The sequence below is a fragment of the Hypomesus transpacificus genome, chromosome 4 (genome assembly GCF_021917145.1).
Source record: "Hypomesus transpacificus isolate Combined female chromosome 4, fHypTra1, whole genome shotgun sequence".
In the NCBI taxonomy this organism is placed as follows: Eukaryota; Metazoa; Chordata; class Actinopteri; order Osmeriformes; family Osmeridae; genus Hypomesus; species Hypomesus transpacificus.
The window spans coordinates 9,570,343-9,590,320 of NC_061063.1; the positions used below are offsets into that span (position 1 = coordinate 9,570,343).

At 42.7% G+C, this 19,978-nt stretch overlaps 3 protein-coding genes across 10 annotated transcripts; all 3 read left to right on the top strand.

Annotated features, from left to right (window-relative positions):
* Window positions 1–838: 838 nt before the first annotated feature.
* dus3l (dihydrouridine synthase 3-like (S. cerevisiae)) lies at window positions 839–8,653 on the top strand. 5 transcript variants are annotated; one of them, XM_047019084.1, is made up of 16 exons: window positions 839–857; window positions 1,564–1,651; window positions 1,778–2,045; window positions 2,462–2,846; window positions 2,977–3,053; window positions 3,208–3,297; window positions 3,424–3,465; window positions 3,764–3,916; window positions 5,151–5,267; window positions 5,983–6,048; window positions 6,541–6,651; window positions 6,964–7,060; window positions 7,366–7,441; window positions 7,576–7,764; window positions 8,160–8,288; window positions 8,433–8,653. In XM_047019084.1, exons 2-16 carry the CDS (start codon window positions 1,572–1,574, stop codon window positions 8,503–8,505), a joined length of 1,953 nt encoding a protein of 650 aa, XP_046875040.1. In that variant the 5' UTR covers window positions 839–857; window positions 1,564–1,571; the 3' UTR covers window positions 8,506–8,653. The 5 variants fall into 5 exon arrangements, with proteins under 5 accessions (XP_046875040.1, XP_046875036.1, XP_046875037.1 ...); XM_047019080.1 differs by lacking the exon at window positions 839–857 and adding an exon at window positions 899–1,020; XM_047019081.1 differs by lacking the exon at window positions 839–857 and adding an exon at window positions 1,005–1,318.
* Window positions 8,654–9,192: 539 nt separating this feature from the next.
* On the top strand, window positions 9,193–12,205 carry LOC124467339 (zona pellucida sperm-binding protein 4). Its single transcript, XM_047019603.1, has 11 exons — window positions 9,193–9,627; window positions 9,726–9,844; window positions 9,922–10,066; window positions 10,253–10,375; window positions 10,545–10,717; window positions 10,853–10,950; window positions 11,062–11,204; window positions 11,394–11,571; window positions 11,654–11,789; window positions 11,960–12,034; window positions 12,122–12,205. Exons 1-11 carry the CDS (start codon window positions 9,222–9,224, stop codon window positions 12,131–12,133), a joined length of 1,608 nt encoding a protein of 535 aa, XP_046875559.1. The 5' UTR covers window positions 9,193–9,221; the 3' UTR covers window positions 12,134–12,205.
* Window positions 12,206–12,647: 442 nt separating this feature from the next.
* Window positions 12,648–19,679, top strand: LOC124467122 (sterile alpha motif domain-containing protein 9-like). Of its 4 annotated transcripts, none has more exons than XM_047019263.1 (5): window positions 12,648–12,821; window positions 13,785–14,074; window positions 14,284–14,391; window positions 14,588–14,642; window positions 14,776–19,679. In XM_047019263.1, exons 2-5 carry the CDS (start codon window positions 13,812–13,814, stop codon window positions 19,435–19,437), a joined length of 5,088 nt encoding a protein of 1,695 aa, XP_046875219.1. In that variant the 5' UTR covers window positions 12,648–12,821; window positions 13,785–13,811; the 3' UTR covers window positions 19,438–19,679. The 4 variants fall into 4 exon arrangements, with proteins under 4 accessions (XP_046875219.1, XP_046875221.1, XP_046875222.1 ...); XM_047019264.1 differs by lacking the exon at window positions 12,648–12,821 and adding an exon at window positions 13,201–13,551; XM_047019265.1 differs by having other exon boundaries at window positions 14,588–19,679.
* Window positions 19,680–19,978: the final 299 nt, after the last annotated feature.

Consider the following 19,978-nt stretch of genomic DNA (forward strand, 5'->3'; position numbering starts at 1 on the left):
CAGTCTTCTAATCCGGGTTGTTTCACCGCTCTGGCAGTGGGGCCCTGAGGTTTGCCGTTGATTCTAAATAAAGTTTGTTTCAACATTCGTTAGCGTAATGCTGTGCTTAATCAAAATGTTGTCTGATAACTTAATTTAAAATACATGCCCCTTGATTTGCTTTTCTCTCGCTCCCTATCTGTCATTGGTATCAACATTTCCACTAGCGATATAGAAACGCGTATAGGCCTGAATCTAATACATGTGCCTGTGTTCCCCACTAGGCACTTCGGCACGCGCGCCCATGAACGCCTAGTGGGGTGCTCGTGCAAACACCCTGCTGTGCTTTGATAACGGGATTAATGTCGGAAAATTACCGTAATCTGCAAAATTACAAATGCTATTCTCCTATTAAAAACGATTACCAACGAGGCAGCTCTTCCCTCACTGCCTCATTACCTCCAACTATGCAGTGTGAGTCAGAGGACAGATTCTCTTGGATCCTGATTATTTATACTGTCTATGGTCTCATCCTAGCCAGCGACAGCTAGCACGGTTTGGCCGTCAGAATACCGACTGTCAAAGGACGGGTGGGCCCATGGGAGGATGAATCTATGAAAAGTGATAGGCGCTCTGTTAGGATTATTTTGCACTGTTATTGACGGTGACATTATGTTAGATTTGGAGCATCATTGCTTTAAACAGCTAATTAAATTAGGAGCTGTGCAGAACCATTGGCCAACAGTGCCCTCTGCTGTACTGTCATCACAATTACAGCATTTACAGGTCCTATTCAATCATAGGCAAAGGCTACGTGACAAAAAAGTTGTTATGGATGTTGATTTGAAGAGGAGGATGCATATTTTTCTATTTAATTCGTTAGTCACTTAATTTGATTGTTTTTGTATTGTACACATCTCCCGCTGCGCTAACTGGCGGAACCAATATTTATCTGAAGACAGTCTACTTTCATCTACACGAACATTAAAAGCGGTGTACTTGTCATGACTCTCATGTGGTAGCTACTGTAGTTGTAGACAGGTACAAAAACTAACTTGGTGTGACTAACACTGCTTTTAATGAATTGTATAATATGAACGGAATATACTAAGGTCTAACTTTGTGCTGCAAATATGGATTTTACCGTTGATTTAGTAATGCTCGCCAATGCTGCAGCTAAATATATTTAGCCGAGACGGGTTAGTAATGCCACCTAGCTAGCTCTAGCTAGCTGTTGCATTCGACTTTGCCCAAAGTAAACCAGTCCAACTGCAGGCAGCCTATCGTCTACAATATAGTCAGTTGACTTTAGATAGCATGGATTAGCCAGCTAAATAATGTGAGTTTGGCAAACCTGGGAACATTAATGATACCAACATCCTCGTTAACTCAAGCATACTAGCTAGGTCAGCGGTATTTTATTGATGACTTTACCAGCGTGGTAGTCCGGCATTGTTTGCGTCCCGTACCTCAATTTAAGCACTCACTGTTAGCTTGTTCAGAGGTCCTACACAGATAATTGCCCCGTGTTTTCTTATCTGGATACTTATACGTATAGCTCTTCTACTGTCATACTAACTACAGAATTCGTGATGGAGACAAGTCCAGATAAACCCACGGAAAACCAAGGATTAAACGGAACTGAAAAGGGCAAGGCTGCAATCAAATCTCAGTGAGTAATAATTATATCCAGACTTGACACTCGTCTGCATTCAGTCTCTGTCTAGTTTCACTGCACTAATCCAAATGGACAGCTTGGGTGCGTTTCTGATCTGAAAAGTGTTTTTGACCTCTGCAGATTCTTAACAACCAAAGAGAAATTCCACCATTTTCTAGACAATGAAGGGAAAGGTCTCTCAGGCGAAAAGGTTGGCGATGACAGCGTGGGTGGAGAGCAATCAGAGGAGACGGAAGAACCGTCGGAGAAGAAAATGAAACTGGACGAAGACGAGACGGAGAAGTCAGGGAAGCCTGACGGCAAGCGACTGAGAGGACAGAACAAATCCCGGCCACACATGAAACCAACGAGCTACGACGAGAGAAGACTGTGTCCCTCCATCATTCAGGTGTGTCTGCATATCTCAGCTTTGCAGCCGTAAGTGGCCAGACTTACAAAACACTGATTTCCACTCAACTGCTCATTCTTAGTTAAAGTTCAAGTCTTTTATTGTCAGATGCACAGAACAACACTAGGTCAGACTGGGCACTGAAATTCTTGGGACAAGACAACTCAAAGCAACCTGGCATAACATAACATCTTAATGACACCCAACTTTAGTGGAAGGTTGATCCGTTTGTGGGTACTGAATGTACCAGCAGCATTGCATGTTAGCCAGCAAGCTTGAATTTAGTGGTCTGTACTGTTACCTCATATCTTAAACTGTAATCAAAAATTCAGAGAACACTGGATATTTACATCAAACCGATACTTAAGGTCACTGAAATGTTCATTGACAGTCTGTTCCTTTTTCGAACTCCTCAGGAGCGTGAGATAAAATGTGTGTACGGCGACAAATGCAAATTCTTTCACGACATCGCAGCGTACATGGCCGCCAAACCGGCCGACGTTAGCGACCGTTGCTACCTCTACGACACGTTGGGGAAATGCCAGTACGGTCTCAGCTGCCGCTTTGCCAAGGCCCACACGGGGCCCGACCTCAAGAACCTAGTGAATGAGGAGCGGGTGAAAGCCCTGGAGGGAAGGACGCTAGTTAAAAACACCCTGGATAAGGACCTGCAGTGGCAACTGCGAAAGAGGAAGGTGTCCTTCAAGATGTCCGAGGAGTACCTGAAAACAATCTTCAAGGCCGGTAACCGAGGAGGAGACAGCGGGAAGAAAGGTGCTGTTGAGAAGAAGCAAGGAAACGGTGAGAGGAAGTGGCTGGGTGAGGAGTCTGGCGCAATAGAATAGGGAGAATACAAGGAACATGGTTTCAGACAAAATGACCTCCATGTTATCATACATCTACCTGACAGCTTAATGTTTCTCACAACCAGGCAGCTGCTGTGCAGCGGAGGACTCGACTCCTGCAGTAGAGGAACCAGACTGTCCCGCCACTCAACAGCCTGCAGAGGTATAGCTGCCAACACGTTAAAACGTTCAGTGTGGTTATGACAGAAAAATATAAGATAAAATGGCAGCCCAAGGATGTACAGTCATAGGACGGACAGAAAGAAGTGCAAACGCTGTACAGATGAATGAAGTGTTCTTGGTTTATTTGTCATCAGGAGAGTGCGGTAAAGCCAGCTGCAGTAAAGACTGTGGGGCCTCTGACCGATGCTGACATGATCAAATTACGACCTTCTGAAAAAAAGCAGGTATGCTTCGCTTAATCTAGTGTAGAAGACCAGTATGTAGATTTGACAGGCTTTTTACTTTTACATACATACACACTGTTAGTGCTCTTTTTTATGTTGAGAATGTATTTCTTTATCTTCTTTCAGGTGGATTTTAAGGACAAACTGTACCTCGCCCCCTTAACAACGGTAATGTTTTTCATATTTCATTCTGGATAGACCGTCTGTATTATCTGTTCAGCTAGGGAGTCAGATGGCTGAGCGGTGAGGGAGTCGGGCTAGTAATCAAAAGGTTGCCGGATCGATTCCCCGCTGTGCCAAATGACGTTGTGTCCTTGGGCACTTCACCCTACTTGCCTTGGGGGGAATGTCCCTGTACTTACTGTAGGTCGCTCTGGATAAGAGCGTCTGCTAAATGACTACATATTTTAAAATATATAATAAATAAATAAACTATTTGAACATTATTTCTTCTTCTCCTTCACAGTGTGGAAACCTGCCTTTCCGGCGCGTATGCAAGCGTTTCGGTGCTGACATCACATGTGGGGAGATGGCCATGTGTACCAACCTGCTTCAGGGTCAGTCTTCAGAATGGGCCTTGCTGAAGAGGCATGAAAGTGAGGACCTCTTCGGAGTGCAGGTATGACTGTTCCCAAAGGGCCAGTTCACTTTTTTTATACTTAACATTTTTGTAAATTATGTTGTGACATGGTGATGGCTAATGGTGTTTGTTTCAAGGCCATTTAATGAAATGAAATTTACTTTATATTGTATTAAAAACTTTCGAATGAAAAGATCGAAACATAGATCAACAGATCGAGAAAACGGCTTAGGAAGATGTTTGTCAGAACGAAACCACTAGGTATAGACCAATTATCACCCTACGTCACACAACTGTCAAGCAGGCTCAACTGCGCATGTGGTTTGCAAAAGACGAACTTCTCCCCGTTCTATTACTCTTGGAGTGTCGTTCAGGTCATCATATATCTCTGGCCACTGGATTGCAGGGCTTGATATTAACTTTTTGAGGCTCTTGGCCTTTGGACAAATACATTTACGTTCACTTGTCTATGCACAAAAGTCACTTGACCCCGATACCCTTAAATAGCCTGTCCAAGTGATCGGGCAAAACTAGCCCGGCTAACGGAGGTCGCTTTCTCAGGCAAATGACGAATGAAACAGACAGGTTAAAGAAATCCGAGATTCTGGCTCTTCTGGATCTTCACCAGACTTGTATCTACATTATGCAGTCCTCCCTGACGTTTCTGGTGTAGAATGGAGTGAAATACAACATTGTGCACACTGCCAGTGAGCGAGTCTGACTGAGGCTAACGTCAAAACAGTGTAACTGGGATGTAGTCTCACTCAGATTGCCAGTTTAAACAAATCTGAAAAATAATCGGACCAGCTGACTAAAAGCAGAATTCCCATATCTCTTGAAAGCTGCCTTGCTCGACTTTTTAAATGTAGAATTGACTGTAAAGTGTAAAATTATGAACTTTGTGTCATGACGTGAAGACATGGTTGCCGCTCGACTATGCGGTCTGTACCGGGCGACATTCTCACTCTAATTTCAAGACTTTCGTGACCCAAATCAAAATTCTGATGCGACAGATCATTGGGTAATCGCTTTCTCTCCTAAAGGCATGTCCTCCTCGACGCTTTTGGTCTTTTTAAATCTAACTATTTGTATTATCCGTGTGGTCCTTTTGCCATTTAAAATGCTATCCTGTTTTTTATTTTCTGCAGCCACAGTGCGCGCGCATCCCGATTGTTTACAAACAAATAATTGGTCTATATGGTCGTTGAATAGCCGTCTGAGATACATACACATTGCTGAACCACATAACCTGAGGGTGTTTCTGTGTCTCCAGCTGGAGGGGTGCTTCCCAGACACCATGACCAGATGTGCAGAGCTGCTCAACAACAACATTGACGTGGACTTTGTGGATATCAACTCCGGCTGTCCCATCGACCTTGTGTACAAAAAGGTTACTGTCCTTACTATCACATACTTCCCTCTGTACAGGAAGACAGTTGCTTTTCTCCCTGCTTGTTCTGCTGATGCGAAGGAACCCAGATGGAGCTCTACCAGATGATGTCATGGAAGGAAGATGTTATCATGTGTACACCTGTCCATCACCATCTGATAGGCGTGGGTGTAAATCAGGGGCCAAAAGTATTGGGAGCGACATACATTTTGTGTTTGCAAACCTTGCTGGGCCTTGACATAAAATGACTGCTAACATAATTTCAGTAAGTCATATCATCAGCACAGGGGAAAGTGTGAACTAGTTCTAGTCAGGTGAAATCACTCTATCATTCTGATTGGATTTTAAAAGCAGATTGACTGCTGTAAAAGAGGGTACTATTTGTACATATTGAAAATGTTCGCCCCAAAAAAGGAATGAAAAAATATGAAATGTTCCTAATTGTATTCCAGTATTCTATAGAAACATGTGAATACATTTTCCTCAAATACTGAACTAGCAAACATTGCAAAACACAACATTTGTCATTGCCAAAACTTATGGCCATGACTGTAGGTCAGTGGTAATGCTACAGATCAGGAGGTCTCATAAACCCTCTGTACAGTACATCTCTTTAGGGAAAAGCTAAAGTATTATTCTGACCAGTTGGTTCTATGTTATAATGTTTCCTATTGCAGGTTTAACTTTGATTTCTTCTCCTCTTCTGTCTCTGTAGGGTGGAGGCTGTGGGCTGATGACACGCACCAACAAGTTTGAGCAAATCATTCGAGGGATGAACTATGTAAGCTGAAGCTCTACACTGTTCTGTATGTTAACAGCATCTTACATTTACATTTACATTTAGTCATTTAGCAGACGCTCTTATCCAGAGCGACTTACAGTAAGTACAGGGACATTCCCACCGAGGCAAGTAAGGCGAAGTGCCTTGCCCAAGGACACAACGTCATTTGGCACAGCGGGAAATCGATCCAGCAACCTTCTGATTACTAACCCAACTCCCTCACCGCTCAGCCATCTGACTCCCTCTCTATCTTAACCTAGTTAATTCTACCCTCAACATAGTGAAGAGGCAAGTGTACATGTGTCACCCTTAAAGCACCTCAAATGACATCACGTTCCGTGCAAGGTTCTACAACCTAAAGCACCTTAGATCTGGGAGCCCCGTAGAATCAGGTGGGTTCGAACCTGAGGTGTGTTTGTTAAGCACCTTGGTTAGCTAAGCATTTAGATGACTGTTAACCTTTGACCTTGAAACATAGTTCTCTGTCCTCAGGTTCTGGACGTCCCTCTGACGGTGAAGATCCGCACGGGGGTCCAGGAGAAGTCCAGCATCGCTCACAAGCTTATTCCTGAGATGAAGACCTGGGGCGTGTCCATGATTACGGTGAGCCAATCAAATCACATCTGACGTGTAGGGCCCTTTTTACAAGCATTGTCACAGATGGTTTCACCTATGCTCACAGAACTAAACCAGCCCTAAAGTGTGATGTCACATCCTTATCACACTTACGATACAGAGTACTTTATCGATTGAATCTCTATTTGTAAACTGATATATTACACTAAGAAGAACCTGTGTGGTTTAGTTGTCTTTGAAATGTTTGTTTTTTTTATAGTTGCAGTGATAGTCGTAATGACTGGTTCTGTTAGTGTCTGTGTGAGAGGTTCATGTTTGAAAGGTTTCGTCTCTGTCCAGCTACACGGCAGATCCAGAGAGCAGCGCTATACCAAGATGGCTGACTGGGACTACATCAATACCTGCTCCAAGATCGCCAGCCCCATCCCTCTGTTTGGTACGCTGGCCTAATAGTACTGCAGTTTTAGCACATTGAAATGAACAAGTACATCAGTTCTCACGTGTGTGGGGAGAACAGTACATTATTGTTGCCGTCGAGACCAGTACATTATTGTTGCCGTGGAGACTAGTACATTATTGTTGCCGTGGAGACCAATACATTATTGTTGCCGTGGAAACCAGTACATTATTGTTGCCGGGTGTGTGAAGTAAGTCTAACCGGCTGTTTTCCTGTGGTCCTTTTTGAAGTAGGAAATTGAGACGGCCATGTTGAGTTCCATCCCATCTTTCCTTCCTTTGCAGGAAATGGAGACATTTTGTCTTATGAGGACGCCATGAAGGCCAGAGAGACTGGAGTGTCTGGTATTATGTTGGCGAGGTGAGCAAGCATATCTTTTAACAGTTACCTTTTAAATGGTCCTTGGTTTTTCTGAATAAGGAAGAGATATAAATGAAATTGAACTCAACTTAATTTCAGTCACATAAAAGTGAAATCCTCCCATTGTCCCGCAGGGGCGCTCTCATCAAACCCTGGATCTTCACGGAGATCAAGGAGCGTCGCGACTGGGACATCTCTTCGGCCGAGCGTCTGGACGTGCTGAGGGACTTCAGCAACTACGGACTGGAGCACTGGGGCTCCGACACACAGGGCCTGGAGAAGACCAGGAACTTCCTGCTGGAGTGGCTGTCCTTCATGTGCAGGTGAGAGGGACGAGGGGGTTACAGAGCGCTGGCTGACAGGTGTGGTTAAGGCAGTGGTTCTCAATCCTGGTCCTCGGGGGGGGCCCGTGGCATGCATGTTCTAGATGTTTCCCTGCTCCAACACACCTGATTTCAAATAAATGGGCCTGACAACGACCCATTCATTTGAATCAGGTGTGTTGGAGCAGGGAAACATCTAGAACATGCAGGGCAGATGGGCCCAAGGACCAGGACTGAGAACCACTGGGTTAAGGGATTGTTTTAAGAGAGAATGTCGTTTTTTGTTGTTGTTGTTGGTTCAGCTGACCGAGGAGTCTTTAGATTCAGATCGGTGGCAAATGTCGAGAGAGAGAGAAAAAAAACATGTATATATATTCAGTATCTCTGTATTTTAGATACATACCAGTGGGGTTGCTGGAACGAGTGCCTCAGAAGATCAATGAGAGGCCCCCGTTCTACTTGGGAAGGGATTACCTGGAGTCTCTGATGGCCAGCCAGCACGTTGGGGACTGGGTCAAGATCAGGTGAGGGTCTTTAAGTGTCTGTTTCCGACACATCAAAACATGTGATTTAAGTAGTACTGAAGGATGAAAGATGAGAAAACTTTGAAAATATGACTATGCAAATGTAATATTTGTGAATAATTCATTTTCCTGTTTCCTTCACAGTGAAATGCTACTTGGACCGGTACCGAAGAATTTCAACTTCTTACCCAAACACAAGGCCAATGCTTACAAATAAACTTTAGCCTGCCTGATTGACAGAAAAGTTGACGATTGATGTTATGTTCAAAGGAAACTACTATGTTCCGTTGGGAAAGGATGAGTCGTGCTTTTCCTGGATATGTGTTTTGAAAATACTTTTCATGGAATAAAATGGATGATGTTGATCCTTTCTATGAGAATGACTGATGGCGCGACTCGTGACACAATGAGCTAGAGATGAAATTCCAACTGAAGATGGTGCATTACCTCACAGTGAAATGATTTATGTACACATAATTGCGTGGCACTTCCAGGCCTAATGATGCAAATATGGATACAATTAGATAAGTTGATAACACACTACACACTACTAGTCAAGTGCTTGGTCGAATATGGACTATATTTTATGCAACCTAGGTCAAGTGCTAGTCAAATGAATCCTGTCTTCACGACATGTTACAGACATAGCTGATATTATTCGTAAGTAACCTACCTCGCATGAGTTTATCATTGTTATATCTGAAATCCCAGAAGCATCTCTTATTATATTTACATAAAATATCTAGACCGCAGCCAACAAATTCATTTCATACAAGTGGCCCGCTTTTCCCACGTGAGAATTTGTGAATCTATTATTGAACGAGGCTTTCTATTGGTAGCAAGCCGTTGCGGGCTCATCTCGGTTGCCTTATTAGAAGGACTAAAATTAATTACGGTTACTACCTTCGTTTTCAGAGTGTAACGCAGGAACCCATGGCTTTCCGGACCACCTTGCTCCTAGCGCTAGCAATTGAACTGCATAGGGTTTTTTGCGCCACTGAAGAATGGTTATCCTTTCCAAGAAACGGCGACTCGAGATCGCAATCGGAGGATTCTTCGGTCAACTTTAGAAACTATGATTCTGACGTTGATGATGACTACATCAGAGACCAAGCCGCGGTGCATTTGCCAAAGTTCTTAAATGTAGGGAATCCTTACGTAAACCATTGGACCCAGGTGACTTTAGTGGACGTGAAAAGCGACCAGAAGTGGGCACCAGTTATGAAGTCTCTACCCAACAAGCCTGCATTTGTCACATTACCAGTTTTGTGCAGTGAAGATGAATTTAAAGTTACCCTACCATTTGGTCCATTGAGTCAAGTGAAGGTCTTAAATGACTGTAAGCGTATGCTAGACTTCTTTATCCAAATATTATTTAAGTTTACAGGATAGTCTCAAAGCACTTAATACTTATGCGATTCTTTTTCCGTTTCACAGATTCAAATACTGTACTCCCAGTGGTTGATGCTCCTGAGTCTTGTGGCTACATTTTAAACCAAGGGCTCAATCAAACCACATTGTTTGTTAGCTTTTCGGGGTGCCACGTCAGCGTTCAGGTATTTTCTTTAAGTGGCATCTCCTCCCCGGCTCCCCCCTTTCCATCACCCCCTCCAACATAAATGTTTCTTCCCAGGACGGTCGTCACGTTTTGAGGCTGATGTATGTAAACCGGGACAAGAATGTGGACGTTGCAACCGTGTCTTGTGAGGTCAGACCAGATTCTCCTCAACTGCCAGACAAGAATTATCGTTCTCGTGTCCCCGTTATTGAATCAGCAGGTAAACCTGAATTCTCCTTGCGTCTGACATTAGTATCTACTGCATTTTTTATTTATTTGAACTATGTACCAAGGCCAACAATACTTTCTGTTCCACTTTTGGTTCTCTGTATAGGCCTAACTGATCAATGAATCATGTAATCCCCCCCCCCCCCCCCCCCCACCCCACCACCACCACCACCACCAGGATGCAATATACCTCGTGACCTGCAGCTGCCATGTGGCTTCAGAGACTGTCCTGCGTCTGTGTGTCAGATGATGGGATGCTGTGTGAACATGGCTACATCAGCATGCTACTACCCTATGGATGGTAATGACTTCCTGTCTAGAATTTCACAACTGATCCCTTGTTACTCTAGCGTCACTATGTCTGAGGTCAGTGATCTGATACCTGGCAGTATGGAGAGGGATGGTTTGAACGGTCTAAACTCTAGTGTGTGGGAAGGTGAGTGTTCAGTGATTTTGTTCTCCTTACCCAGAGTGCACTGCGGACAGACAGTTTGTCTTTGCCATCGTGAATGATGCTGCTTCCATCTCTCTGGACTTAAAAACCCTTGTTGTTCCTGGGCATCCCAACTGTGTCCCTGCTGTGGTCACTGAGCAGGCTGCAGTCTACAAGTTCTCAGTCAATGACTGTGGCACTCGGTCGTTTGTGAGTTGAGTCTTCGTTGTTGCTGGTAAAGCCTGGATGAACGCCCCCTGCTTAAGTTCGGGCAGAAACTACCATAATACAACTTCAAAATTGATTCAAATGACCAGCCTCCCATTTCCCAATTTAATTACTTAGAAAGTAGGTGAGACTGAAGTTTTCTTGGCTGAGGTGCAGACTAAACTTAGAGTCTACAACTTGAACTTTGGCACAATTTCCAGGGATAATCCATTAAGGTAAGTAACTCAAATTTTAATGCTTTTTGCTAGGCATGAATCCTGACTGCATACAGCTGTCGTTTTTTTTGCTCCTAAGTATTTAGTTTGTACAAAAACATTTGTTTCTAGGTTCATAGTGGAGTGTCGCTACCCCAAATCAGGTTTTGTTTTAGCGAGTGTGGGATTCATGGTGAGGACTCCAAGTTTAAATTTACCCAGCGCACAGCTGACTGCTGAAGGACGCTTTGGGGTGGAGCTGAGGATTGCAGAAGGTATCGTCCCTGTTTTGTTTCAAAAGGGTCTTTTAGTCTTGCTTGTAAGAGGCTGAATCATAGTTGTATAGAAATTCAGATGTGTTCTGCATCTCGGCATTCTTTCTCTAGGACTTTTTTTTATTTATTCAAGTTTGTGACCAAGGCAACTAAATCTTGATGCTTGTATCCCTGCCCCCCTCCACCCAGACGAGACGTACTCATCTTACTTCCCACACGACCACCAGCCACTGGCCCTCCTCCTGGGTAAACCTGTGTACCTGGAGCTTCGCATCAAGGCTCCTGAACCCAGAGCCGTGATCCTGGTCAACTACTGCCTGGCTTACCCCCGATCTGCCGGTAGAGCCATGGTGCTCATTCATGAAGGGTGAGGGTGCAATTACAACGCTGTAGATCCAAGATGGTGGACTCCTGCCTTTTTTTAGTTATCAAATTGTCTATCATCTCAGGTGTGCCAATCCTTACGATCCCACCATCAACATCCTTCAATCGGTCAGTCTGTCTCAGAATCGCCACACAAGGCGTTTCGTGATCCATGCCTTCCAGTTCATGGACATGAAGACCAGGAGATACATAGACGAGGAGGTCAGTTAAGCTGCCTGGCGACTCTGCGTCATGGGAGTGCCCAATGAATTTTTACTCTGCCCTATATTCTACCAAGGAAGTATACTGTACTTGGTGGTCAGGAAGCCCTGTGCAGCAGTTTTCACTTTGTAGTAATGACCCCTTTGTGTTTTGTGTTTCACTGCTTCTAGATTTACTTCATGTGCTCCACTGAGCTGTGTATGCTAGATGAGGGTGTTTGTGAGGAGAGCTGTTTCGATGGCCTGGTGAGTTTGTCTACTGTAGAGCTGTTACCTTCATGGGTTTGTCTCGAATAAGGACTTGTTTAACTCCTTGTTTTGCTGACTCTCCAGTCTGCTCCATGAGGATGTATCAGGATGTTGGGGGATGAAGTGGATGGCTCATGTACATATGGAAAAATAAAAACTTGTCAAGGGTTTTGTCTTTGTTCCTTTACTGCCTTTTAAAAATGTATTTTAAATATAGATAAGCCCCCCCTCTCTACATGTCAAATGAGATCTGGAGCTCCACTCTATGCAGTGACAGCAATGATAATTTATCTTATATCATTTGATATTGAAGTTGTTTGGTAGGTCTGACAGGCTGGATGTTAGAAACATGCTTAGCTTGTTGGTCCAATCACTGCTCAAGAGAAATGCATGGCCAACATTACTAAGCATTTAATACCAAGTCATCAACTGGGCGAGAATTACTCTTGTAACTTAAAGCGTCAGTTATTGTGATGTCAGATACTGTATTAGAATTACAGATTGGGCTTTAAAAGTCTGTTCTCTTCAAATGTTACAGGTTCTGCAACATGCTACCTCTTGAATTCGAAGTGTGCCCTTGCCACACCCTTGAGAGATCACATTTCATTTCTTATGACTCTCCCGTCAAATGCAAGCTGATAGACCATGATCAACAGCTTGTGGTATGTACAGTGTTTGACAGTTGAAGTCTTTGAAATTCAGAAACTCGTATCGTCCAAAACTTTGTCGTGTGGTTATGGTATCTTTCAAAGCAGTCTGGAATGAGACCCAACAGAACATTGAGGTAAGGTTTTCATATCAAATTTACTGGAGGTTGAGTTAAAGCTTGATATTGACAGACCTATTTGCAACCTTGCTTCTAATACAAGCTTGTAATATATTGTGGATAATCGAGTTTAAATAAGGACATACAGTTGCCAGACAGTTTTGGAATCTTTCAATTAATTCACATTACAGCCCGAATTCAAAAAGGTTAAATAAATGTGTATGGGTCACAGAAAAGAGAATGCATACATGCATAACATGGTTGCTTCAATTACAAAACAGGACAAACCTGCTTATGTCTTTGATTTGTTGTGTGCTTTGAGCCATTGATGGCAGCTTAATGCTTTGTTTGGATCCTTAGTGAAATATCGTGAGTAGTAGTTAAGCATTAGTGTAATAAGGAGTGGCTTTTCTTTTTGTTAGTTCTAAAACCCTTAGCTAAGAGTACATATAGGCACACCTGTATATGCTCTGCCTTTGGGAAACATTGGGTTGATCAGAATTACTCCACATATATTAACCTGCTATAATTGCGGGTGAAGCTAGCACAGACAAACGCTGGAGACGGTCTGTGTACAGACCGTATTCACAAAACCACTGTGTAGTCTGTGCAGAGCCAGAGAATGCGGATAGTTGTTAAAGTAACCTTGGAGATACATACGTCAGATACTCTTTGTATAAGTGGCAAACCAGGAAGACAGCACCTTTATATTGTTGTTTTAGTAGGTGAAATGAAATCCAATCCTACGGTAAGGGAAGCTGTATTCAAATGTTTTCAGATGACAGAAATCTGGTCAGGGCCTGGGGGTGAAGGGTTCAGCTTATCAAAGTTAATGGAAAATGTGCACTCTTCTACTTGTATGGTTAGGAAATGGTTCTTTAAAAGATCGGGAACAATTACAAAGAACTGAGATGAGATAAGCCTGATTTGATGACACTCTTTCCTGATATGACTTGATACCACTCTTTTCTGTCGTATTAGGGACCTGAATTGTGAGACATGAAATAGATGATGAGTCACAACAGAAAGGACAGAGTAAGAAAACGTGTCTCTCGGGAGATGCAAAGTCCCCTGGCATCAGAGGAGATTGAAGACAAACCAACAGGACAAGTTGGAGCAGCAGAACTTTGCTGCCCGGACAAACACGAAATGGAGGACCAGCCAGAGGAGAAGCCAGAGTCTCCTGGATCTCCTGAGTCCTTAAAAAGTGAAGGCTCACTGGACTTGCCGATCAACTTCAATCAAGAAGGATGTGAAGAACTCCCAAAAAGGTTGGATTTATTACAGACATCATGCTTTTTTAAAGACTATATAGAATGCTGGTTCCATACTAGATTAGATATATCACTATCATCATATATCATCATATTCATGATAGGAAAAGTTGAATAAGGTTGCAAAATGAAGTTCCAACAGTGTAAACGATAGTCACATGACCAAACATAAAAGCAGTAACAAAACACATTTTTGTTTTTCACAGGGAGATGAGGCTTGAGAGAGCACAGTCTCCGACTCTAAGTTATCTGTCAATGAGAACTGATCGCTCCATGGAACCACCACCTAATCTTGACATTTCCTCCATTCAGAGGTTTATATTCCAAACTGTGTAATGTTTATGGTTTCCCTGTATGTAAATGGTTTCCATGTATTGAAGGAACTACAGTATGTCTTGGTTTGACATAGTTACCTATTTAGTTACATTATATCCAAAAGTTCCTTAAGTTAAAAACTAGTATGAAACGTTTGTGTGAGGGCGCAAATTAATGCGTGTCCATTATTTACAGGTTAACAAAACAAGACAGATCAGAATTTTCCGAACAAGAAGCACATGCAGAAATGGTATCGCAAATATATATACATATATTTGTAAATTACTTTACAAAGTTTTAGAAACATTACTGTTTTTTGTAGCAATGATAATTAGATATTAGTGTGAGCAGGACTAATTATCCACACCACACATTTTTCCCAGGCTGCATATGTTCCCCAGTTTCCTCAGAGAATTGAAGACTGGACTACTGAGGAGGTGCAAGATTGGCTGACAAAAATACTTCGAGTCCCTGAATCGGTTTCCAAGAAGCTTTATGACCAAGACGTATCAGGAGGGTGTCTGGTTTGCTTCGATAAAAAGGACTTAATAGATCTAGGTTTAACAATAGGGCCTGTTGTTCAAATCATAAAAATGGTAGACAAGCAAAGAAAAAAAGAGGAGCAAGAAGCAAAGATGCAAGAAGTCAATGTTGGAAAATATGAGCGAACACAGGAGATAGACACAGTGAAATCAGACTCAGAAGGTCTAATGGCTGCTTCTTGGATGCCATTGGAGAGAATGGATGCAAACACTACAGACACAGTGACACCAGAGAAAATAATATGTGTTCCTCGGCTGTTTGATAAAAAGGACCCCTCATTCATGTACTCACAGAATAATATCCTTCCATTAGCTGTTGGTCCAAGCGATCTCATAGAACCTGTACATGAATACAATCTGCTACTAGGTAACGTGGAAGAGGTCAGTGAGAGAGAGATCCTTTACGAGTTTTGTAACAAGGCGGTTTGCTTTGCAGCAAGCTGCATGAATTCTCGCACCAATGGAACCATCCATTTTTGCGTCATTGGTGACCTAGGGAGCACACACGGACAGATTGTTGGTCTAAATGTGTCTTCTTTTAACGACTATATAATTGAGTTTGATATGCGCCTGGACCAACACTTTAAAGAGAACAAAAGAATTGCTAAAGCATGTGTCCGTCCCCCACAGTTCTTCCAAGTTCAAAACATAGACGGCACAACTTCTGGCAAATACGTGATTGAGGTCGATGTTATCCCCACATATTTTGAGACTCAGGAGATGTTGTTTTATACATATTTATACACATCACCAGAGGGACAACATGTGGGCTGCAACACTGAATGTCTTTTTGTACGGCAAGGTACCAGGAGCATGAACATTCTAGCAGACCCCAATCAAAAAACACTGCGGGAGCGCGAAAGAGTGATAACCGAAGAAGTGAAAAATTGGGCCTCGACTCGCAAGGAGATGGAGAAGAAGTGTCACACACCCAAACCAGGGCAACAAGGCCATAAGCTCAAACAACTGATAACTCATGGGAGAGGCACACTTGAAAATTCGCTGTATGTTATCCTAGTCACAAACAAGTGCCACCCTAGTCAGCTTGAGCATTTACATTTTTTGAAAGAGATGAAGTTGTTTGCTGTGCTCGAGTTTCACCCTGAATCGGACAAATCTGGGACATGCGGTTTCTACAGAAAGGATCGTATAGCTAATCTACACTATCCTCGGGTGTACAACACCCAAGAGAACGTCTCCAATCTTATTGCAAAGCTTAACTTGTTCAAGCAGACAAGCTGGGTATTTTGTAACGGACGGGCAAATGAGCAAGACGAACAAGACATGCCGTTCTCTCCCAGTGACTGGTTGAAGAAACGCGCAGGAGAAGTTAGCGACATGGTTTCGATCCTCTGCAATCCGGATGTGTTGCCAAAAGATCGTTTACTGATGGTCTTCCTTCTTCACTCAGTGGAGACCGATGTCTCAAGTCCCATCATGGAGACCTTCTGTGCTATATATCGCAACCTAGAAGGAGAGGATAACATGATCTGCCTATGCAAAGACTCCACTGTGTTTAGTCAATGGAAAGAACTGATCAACACTCGCTGCAAAGTTGACATCACTCGTAAATGCATCTACGAACTGAGTCTGAATGAGATTGACAGCACAATAAGAAAACTGAAAGAACCTCGGACCCAGTCTTCCTGCAGGTACCTGCCGTCCATTGGCTCCAGCTCAGTCCTCCTCACAAAGAAAGATGAGGAGAAGATGACTGACCTCAATATCCTGTGTGAGAACGAATGTGAGGGCTCAGAAATTGAGACAACCGAGTCTTTCAAAGACTTTACGACAAAAACGGAGGAAGACTTTTACCGGGGTGGTCAGGTGACTTGGTGGAACTTCTACCTGTCTGAGAGACCAGGCTGTCTTCCATTCATCAAACGAAACAGTTTTGAAGATCTTCAAAACTTGATCACAGAGAGCTCCACATTTTCGTGCGTTATGATCAACTTGTTCCACCATCCAGGCTGTGGAGGAACAACAATGGCAATGCATGTTCTGTGGAGCCTCAGAAGGAAATTTCGATGTGCTGTTTTGAAAAACAACATAGCTCATAACAGTGACATCGCAGTCCAAGTCTTGCACCTGCTGACCTGTGGCAGAGAGGAGCAGTCAAGCTACACACCTGTTCTTCTCCTGGTAGACAACTGGGAGGATGTTGAGGACCTACAGCGATGCATTCTGAATGAGGCAAGAGAGAAAAAAAGACAGGAGGGTGTACTGGTCGTCATTCTGAACTGTGAGAGAACACAGTTCCCAGCTGAACTCTCCAGGAATAGCAGAATTGACAATGTATTCATCACCAACAAACTATCCCCCAAAGAGAAAAAATTCTTTAATGAGAAATTGAAAGACCTTAAGGACAACCATGAGAAACCTGAAACCTTCTATGCTTTTATGATCATGACAAACAATTTCAGTGAGGAATACATTGAGAATCTGGTGTGCAACACCCTTAAAGATCTGGATACCTCCAGCAAACAGGGACGACTTCTTTCTTTCTTGGCAATACTGAACACATATGTGAATGGTTCATGTATGTCACTTTCTCTGTGTGAAGAGTTAGTGGGGATAAGGAATGCCTTATGGGAAAGAGAGACACTAGAAGACAAGATGAATCCGTACTCCACTCTGCTAATCCACTTCTCTGTTGAAGAACATGGCACTTATCAAGCTGTACGGTTTCTACACCAAATGATTGCCAGTAATTGCCTAAAAGTCTTGACCAAGAAGCACAACCTATTTCGAGGAGAAATAACAACAAATCTGTTGCACTGTGACTTGCTTTACAAGTCTTGCATGGGGAAAGACATCCTGGTTCAAAACATCCAAAGTATGCTGATAACACGACATCGGAAAGAACTTGGAAATGACAAAGACACGCTGTTCTCTCCTTTGATTGAGGATATATATAACGATGAGGGAACTGAACAAATCAAGCAGGTATTGATAAAGGCAACAGATAGATTTGACAAAAATGCAACAGTGCCTCAAGCTTTGGCAAGACATTTCTATCTGAAAGAGAAGGACTTTAAATCTGCCTTGCATTGGGCTGAAGACGCACAGCAGAAGAAGTACAATTCCTACATTGCGGACACACTTGGACAGGTGCATAAAAGCAGCATGAAACAGGAACTTAATCAAGGTTTCACCCCAAAGATGTTAGACATATGCCTCAAGTCAGCATACAATGCCATAAAAGCATTCAGAGATTCTCAAGATCTCGCAAGAAAAGATGAACCACCAGATCCCTTTGACCAGCGCAATAGAAAAAAACAAAAAAGCTACAACACATCAGGCTATGTAGGTGAGATGGAGGTAACAATGATCATTTTTGATTTCATCAAATACATTCCCTTCTTCAATGAAAGTCCTTACCAGAAGGACAGAATGTTGCAGTTCCTCAGCGGTCGACTGTCCACAAAAGATTTACACATTGGAAACACTCAGATAGATTCTGAGTTTATTGCTATCCTAGCAGACCATGAGAGATTCTTAGTGTCTTTGAGGCCACGATTAAAGGAAAGCTTCACTTTCTTTGAGAACTACTTTACTTACTTAAAACCCAGGTCCATTGAGAGGGAAACAGTAGATGACAAAAACAAAAGAAAAGTGTCTAAATACTTCAATGAATACATGCAGATCTTCTGTGCCAAGGAAGAGAAAGACACAGAAAAAGCTAGTAAACCACGCCTGAGTGTGAGCCAGGAAGTTCAGGACCAGCGACGCTACTTAGAGGAAAAAAGAGCGGATTCATTTGCCGGGCTCCTTCAATGTTTGACTGAGAAGAACCGAAATCAAATGGAGTTCATTATGAACAAATGGCAGTTCATAGTTGATCATTCAGTTCGGAAATCATTGTCCGACAGAATACATTATATCCTGACAAACATTGTTCTTCACTCAATGAAACCAAGTTCAGGGTTACTGAAAAAATATGAAGACTTGGTGTCCTTGCTCAATGAGATGCTGCAAGATGAAGGAACCCATTCAAACTGCACAGAGCTGTACTATCTCTCCATGTTGCTGATGTGGCCAAATAACGACAGTATGCTCAAGAACACAACAACTTTCAAAAACATCGCCACATATGTCACAGCATCCAAGAAGTCGTTTAATCGTCGTTTTTCTCACATGTTTCCAGCAAGGTCTGCCATATCACATTTTTACCTCGGAAACTCCCAAGGTCTGAAGAGAATAATAGGCAAAGAAAAACTTGAACAGGCTCTGAAACCATCTCCAAAGTCTTCAAAAGACCGACTCTGGCAGACTGGGCTAATATGGAAGGAGCCGGAAGTTAAGAAACTCCTGTTACGTGTTAAAGGGAAAACAGAAAATGGGGAAATCCATCATTTTTGTGGCAATGTCAAAATCCTGGTGCGTCCTGTGTACCTTGGAGGGGTACGTCCTGGGTGTAGTGTGGAGGAAGTCTCCTTCTATCTAGGATTCAGCATGGAAGGACCTGTCGCCTACGACCTCCAGTATGTTAATGACCCGTAAACAGCAGTGAGAGATGTTCAAGTGTAAAACAAAAGAGCAACAGTTGGAAGGAACAATGAAGGATGTGAAAGGATAGAGGAGAACAAAAAAAAGAGTACAGTGTTCATTTATTGATTTGGAGGGGGGGGGGGGGGGGGGGGGAGACACACGATTTGTCGATTTGTTGTTATTTACCACAAAGACCAATACGTTTTGTGTGTTTATTTTTTTAATTTACTGTAGTTCTTACTGATGAGATGGTACTTCACTTACGTTTATTTATGTAATCTAAATGTATATTCAACAAATACAATTTCATGCATTAAGGGAAAAAATTAAGTAGCCTAATTGTCATATTGTTATTTTTTCCAACATGCGCATTTGCAAGAATGTTACAGATTTGTACCAGTTCTGCATTCATATTTTACATTGTTAATTGGATTCATGCATAGGCGATTTTACCGCAAAACTGTTGGGATGAAAACATTTACATTTTCAAATTAATGTGAAAACAGATTAAATGTTTTAAGTGATGTCAGAGTTGTATGTTCTATCACGGTTT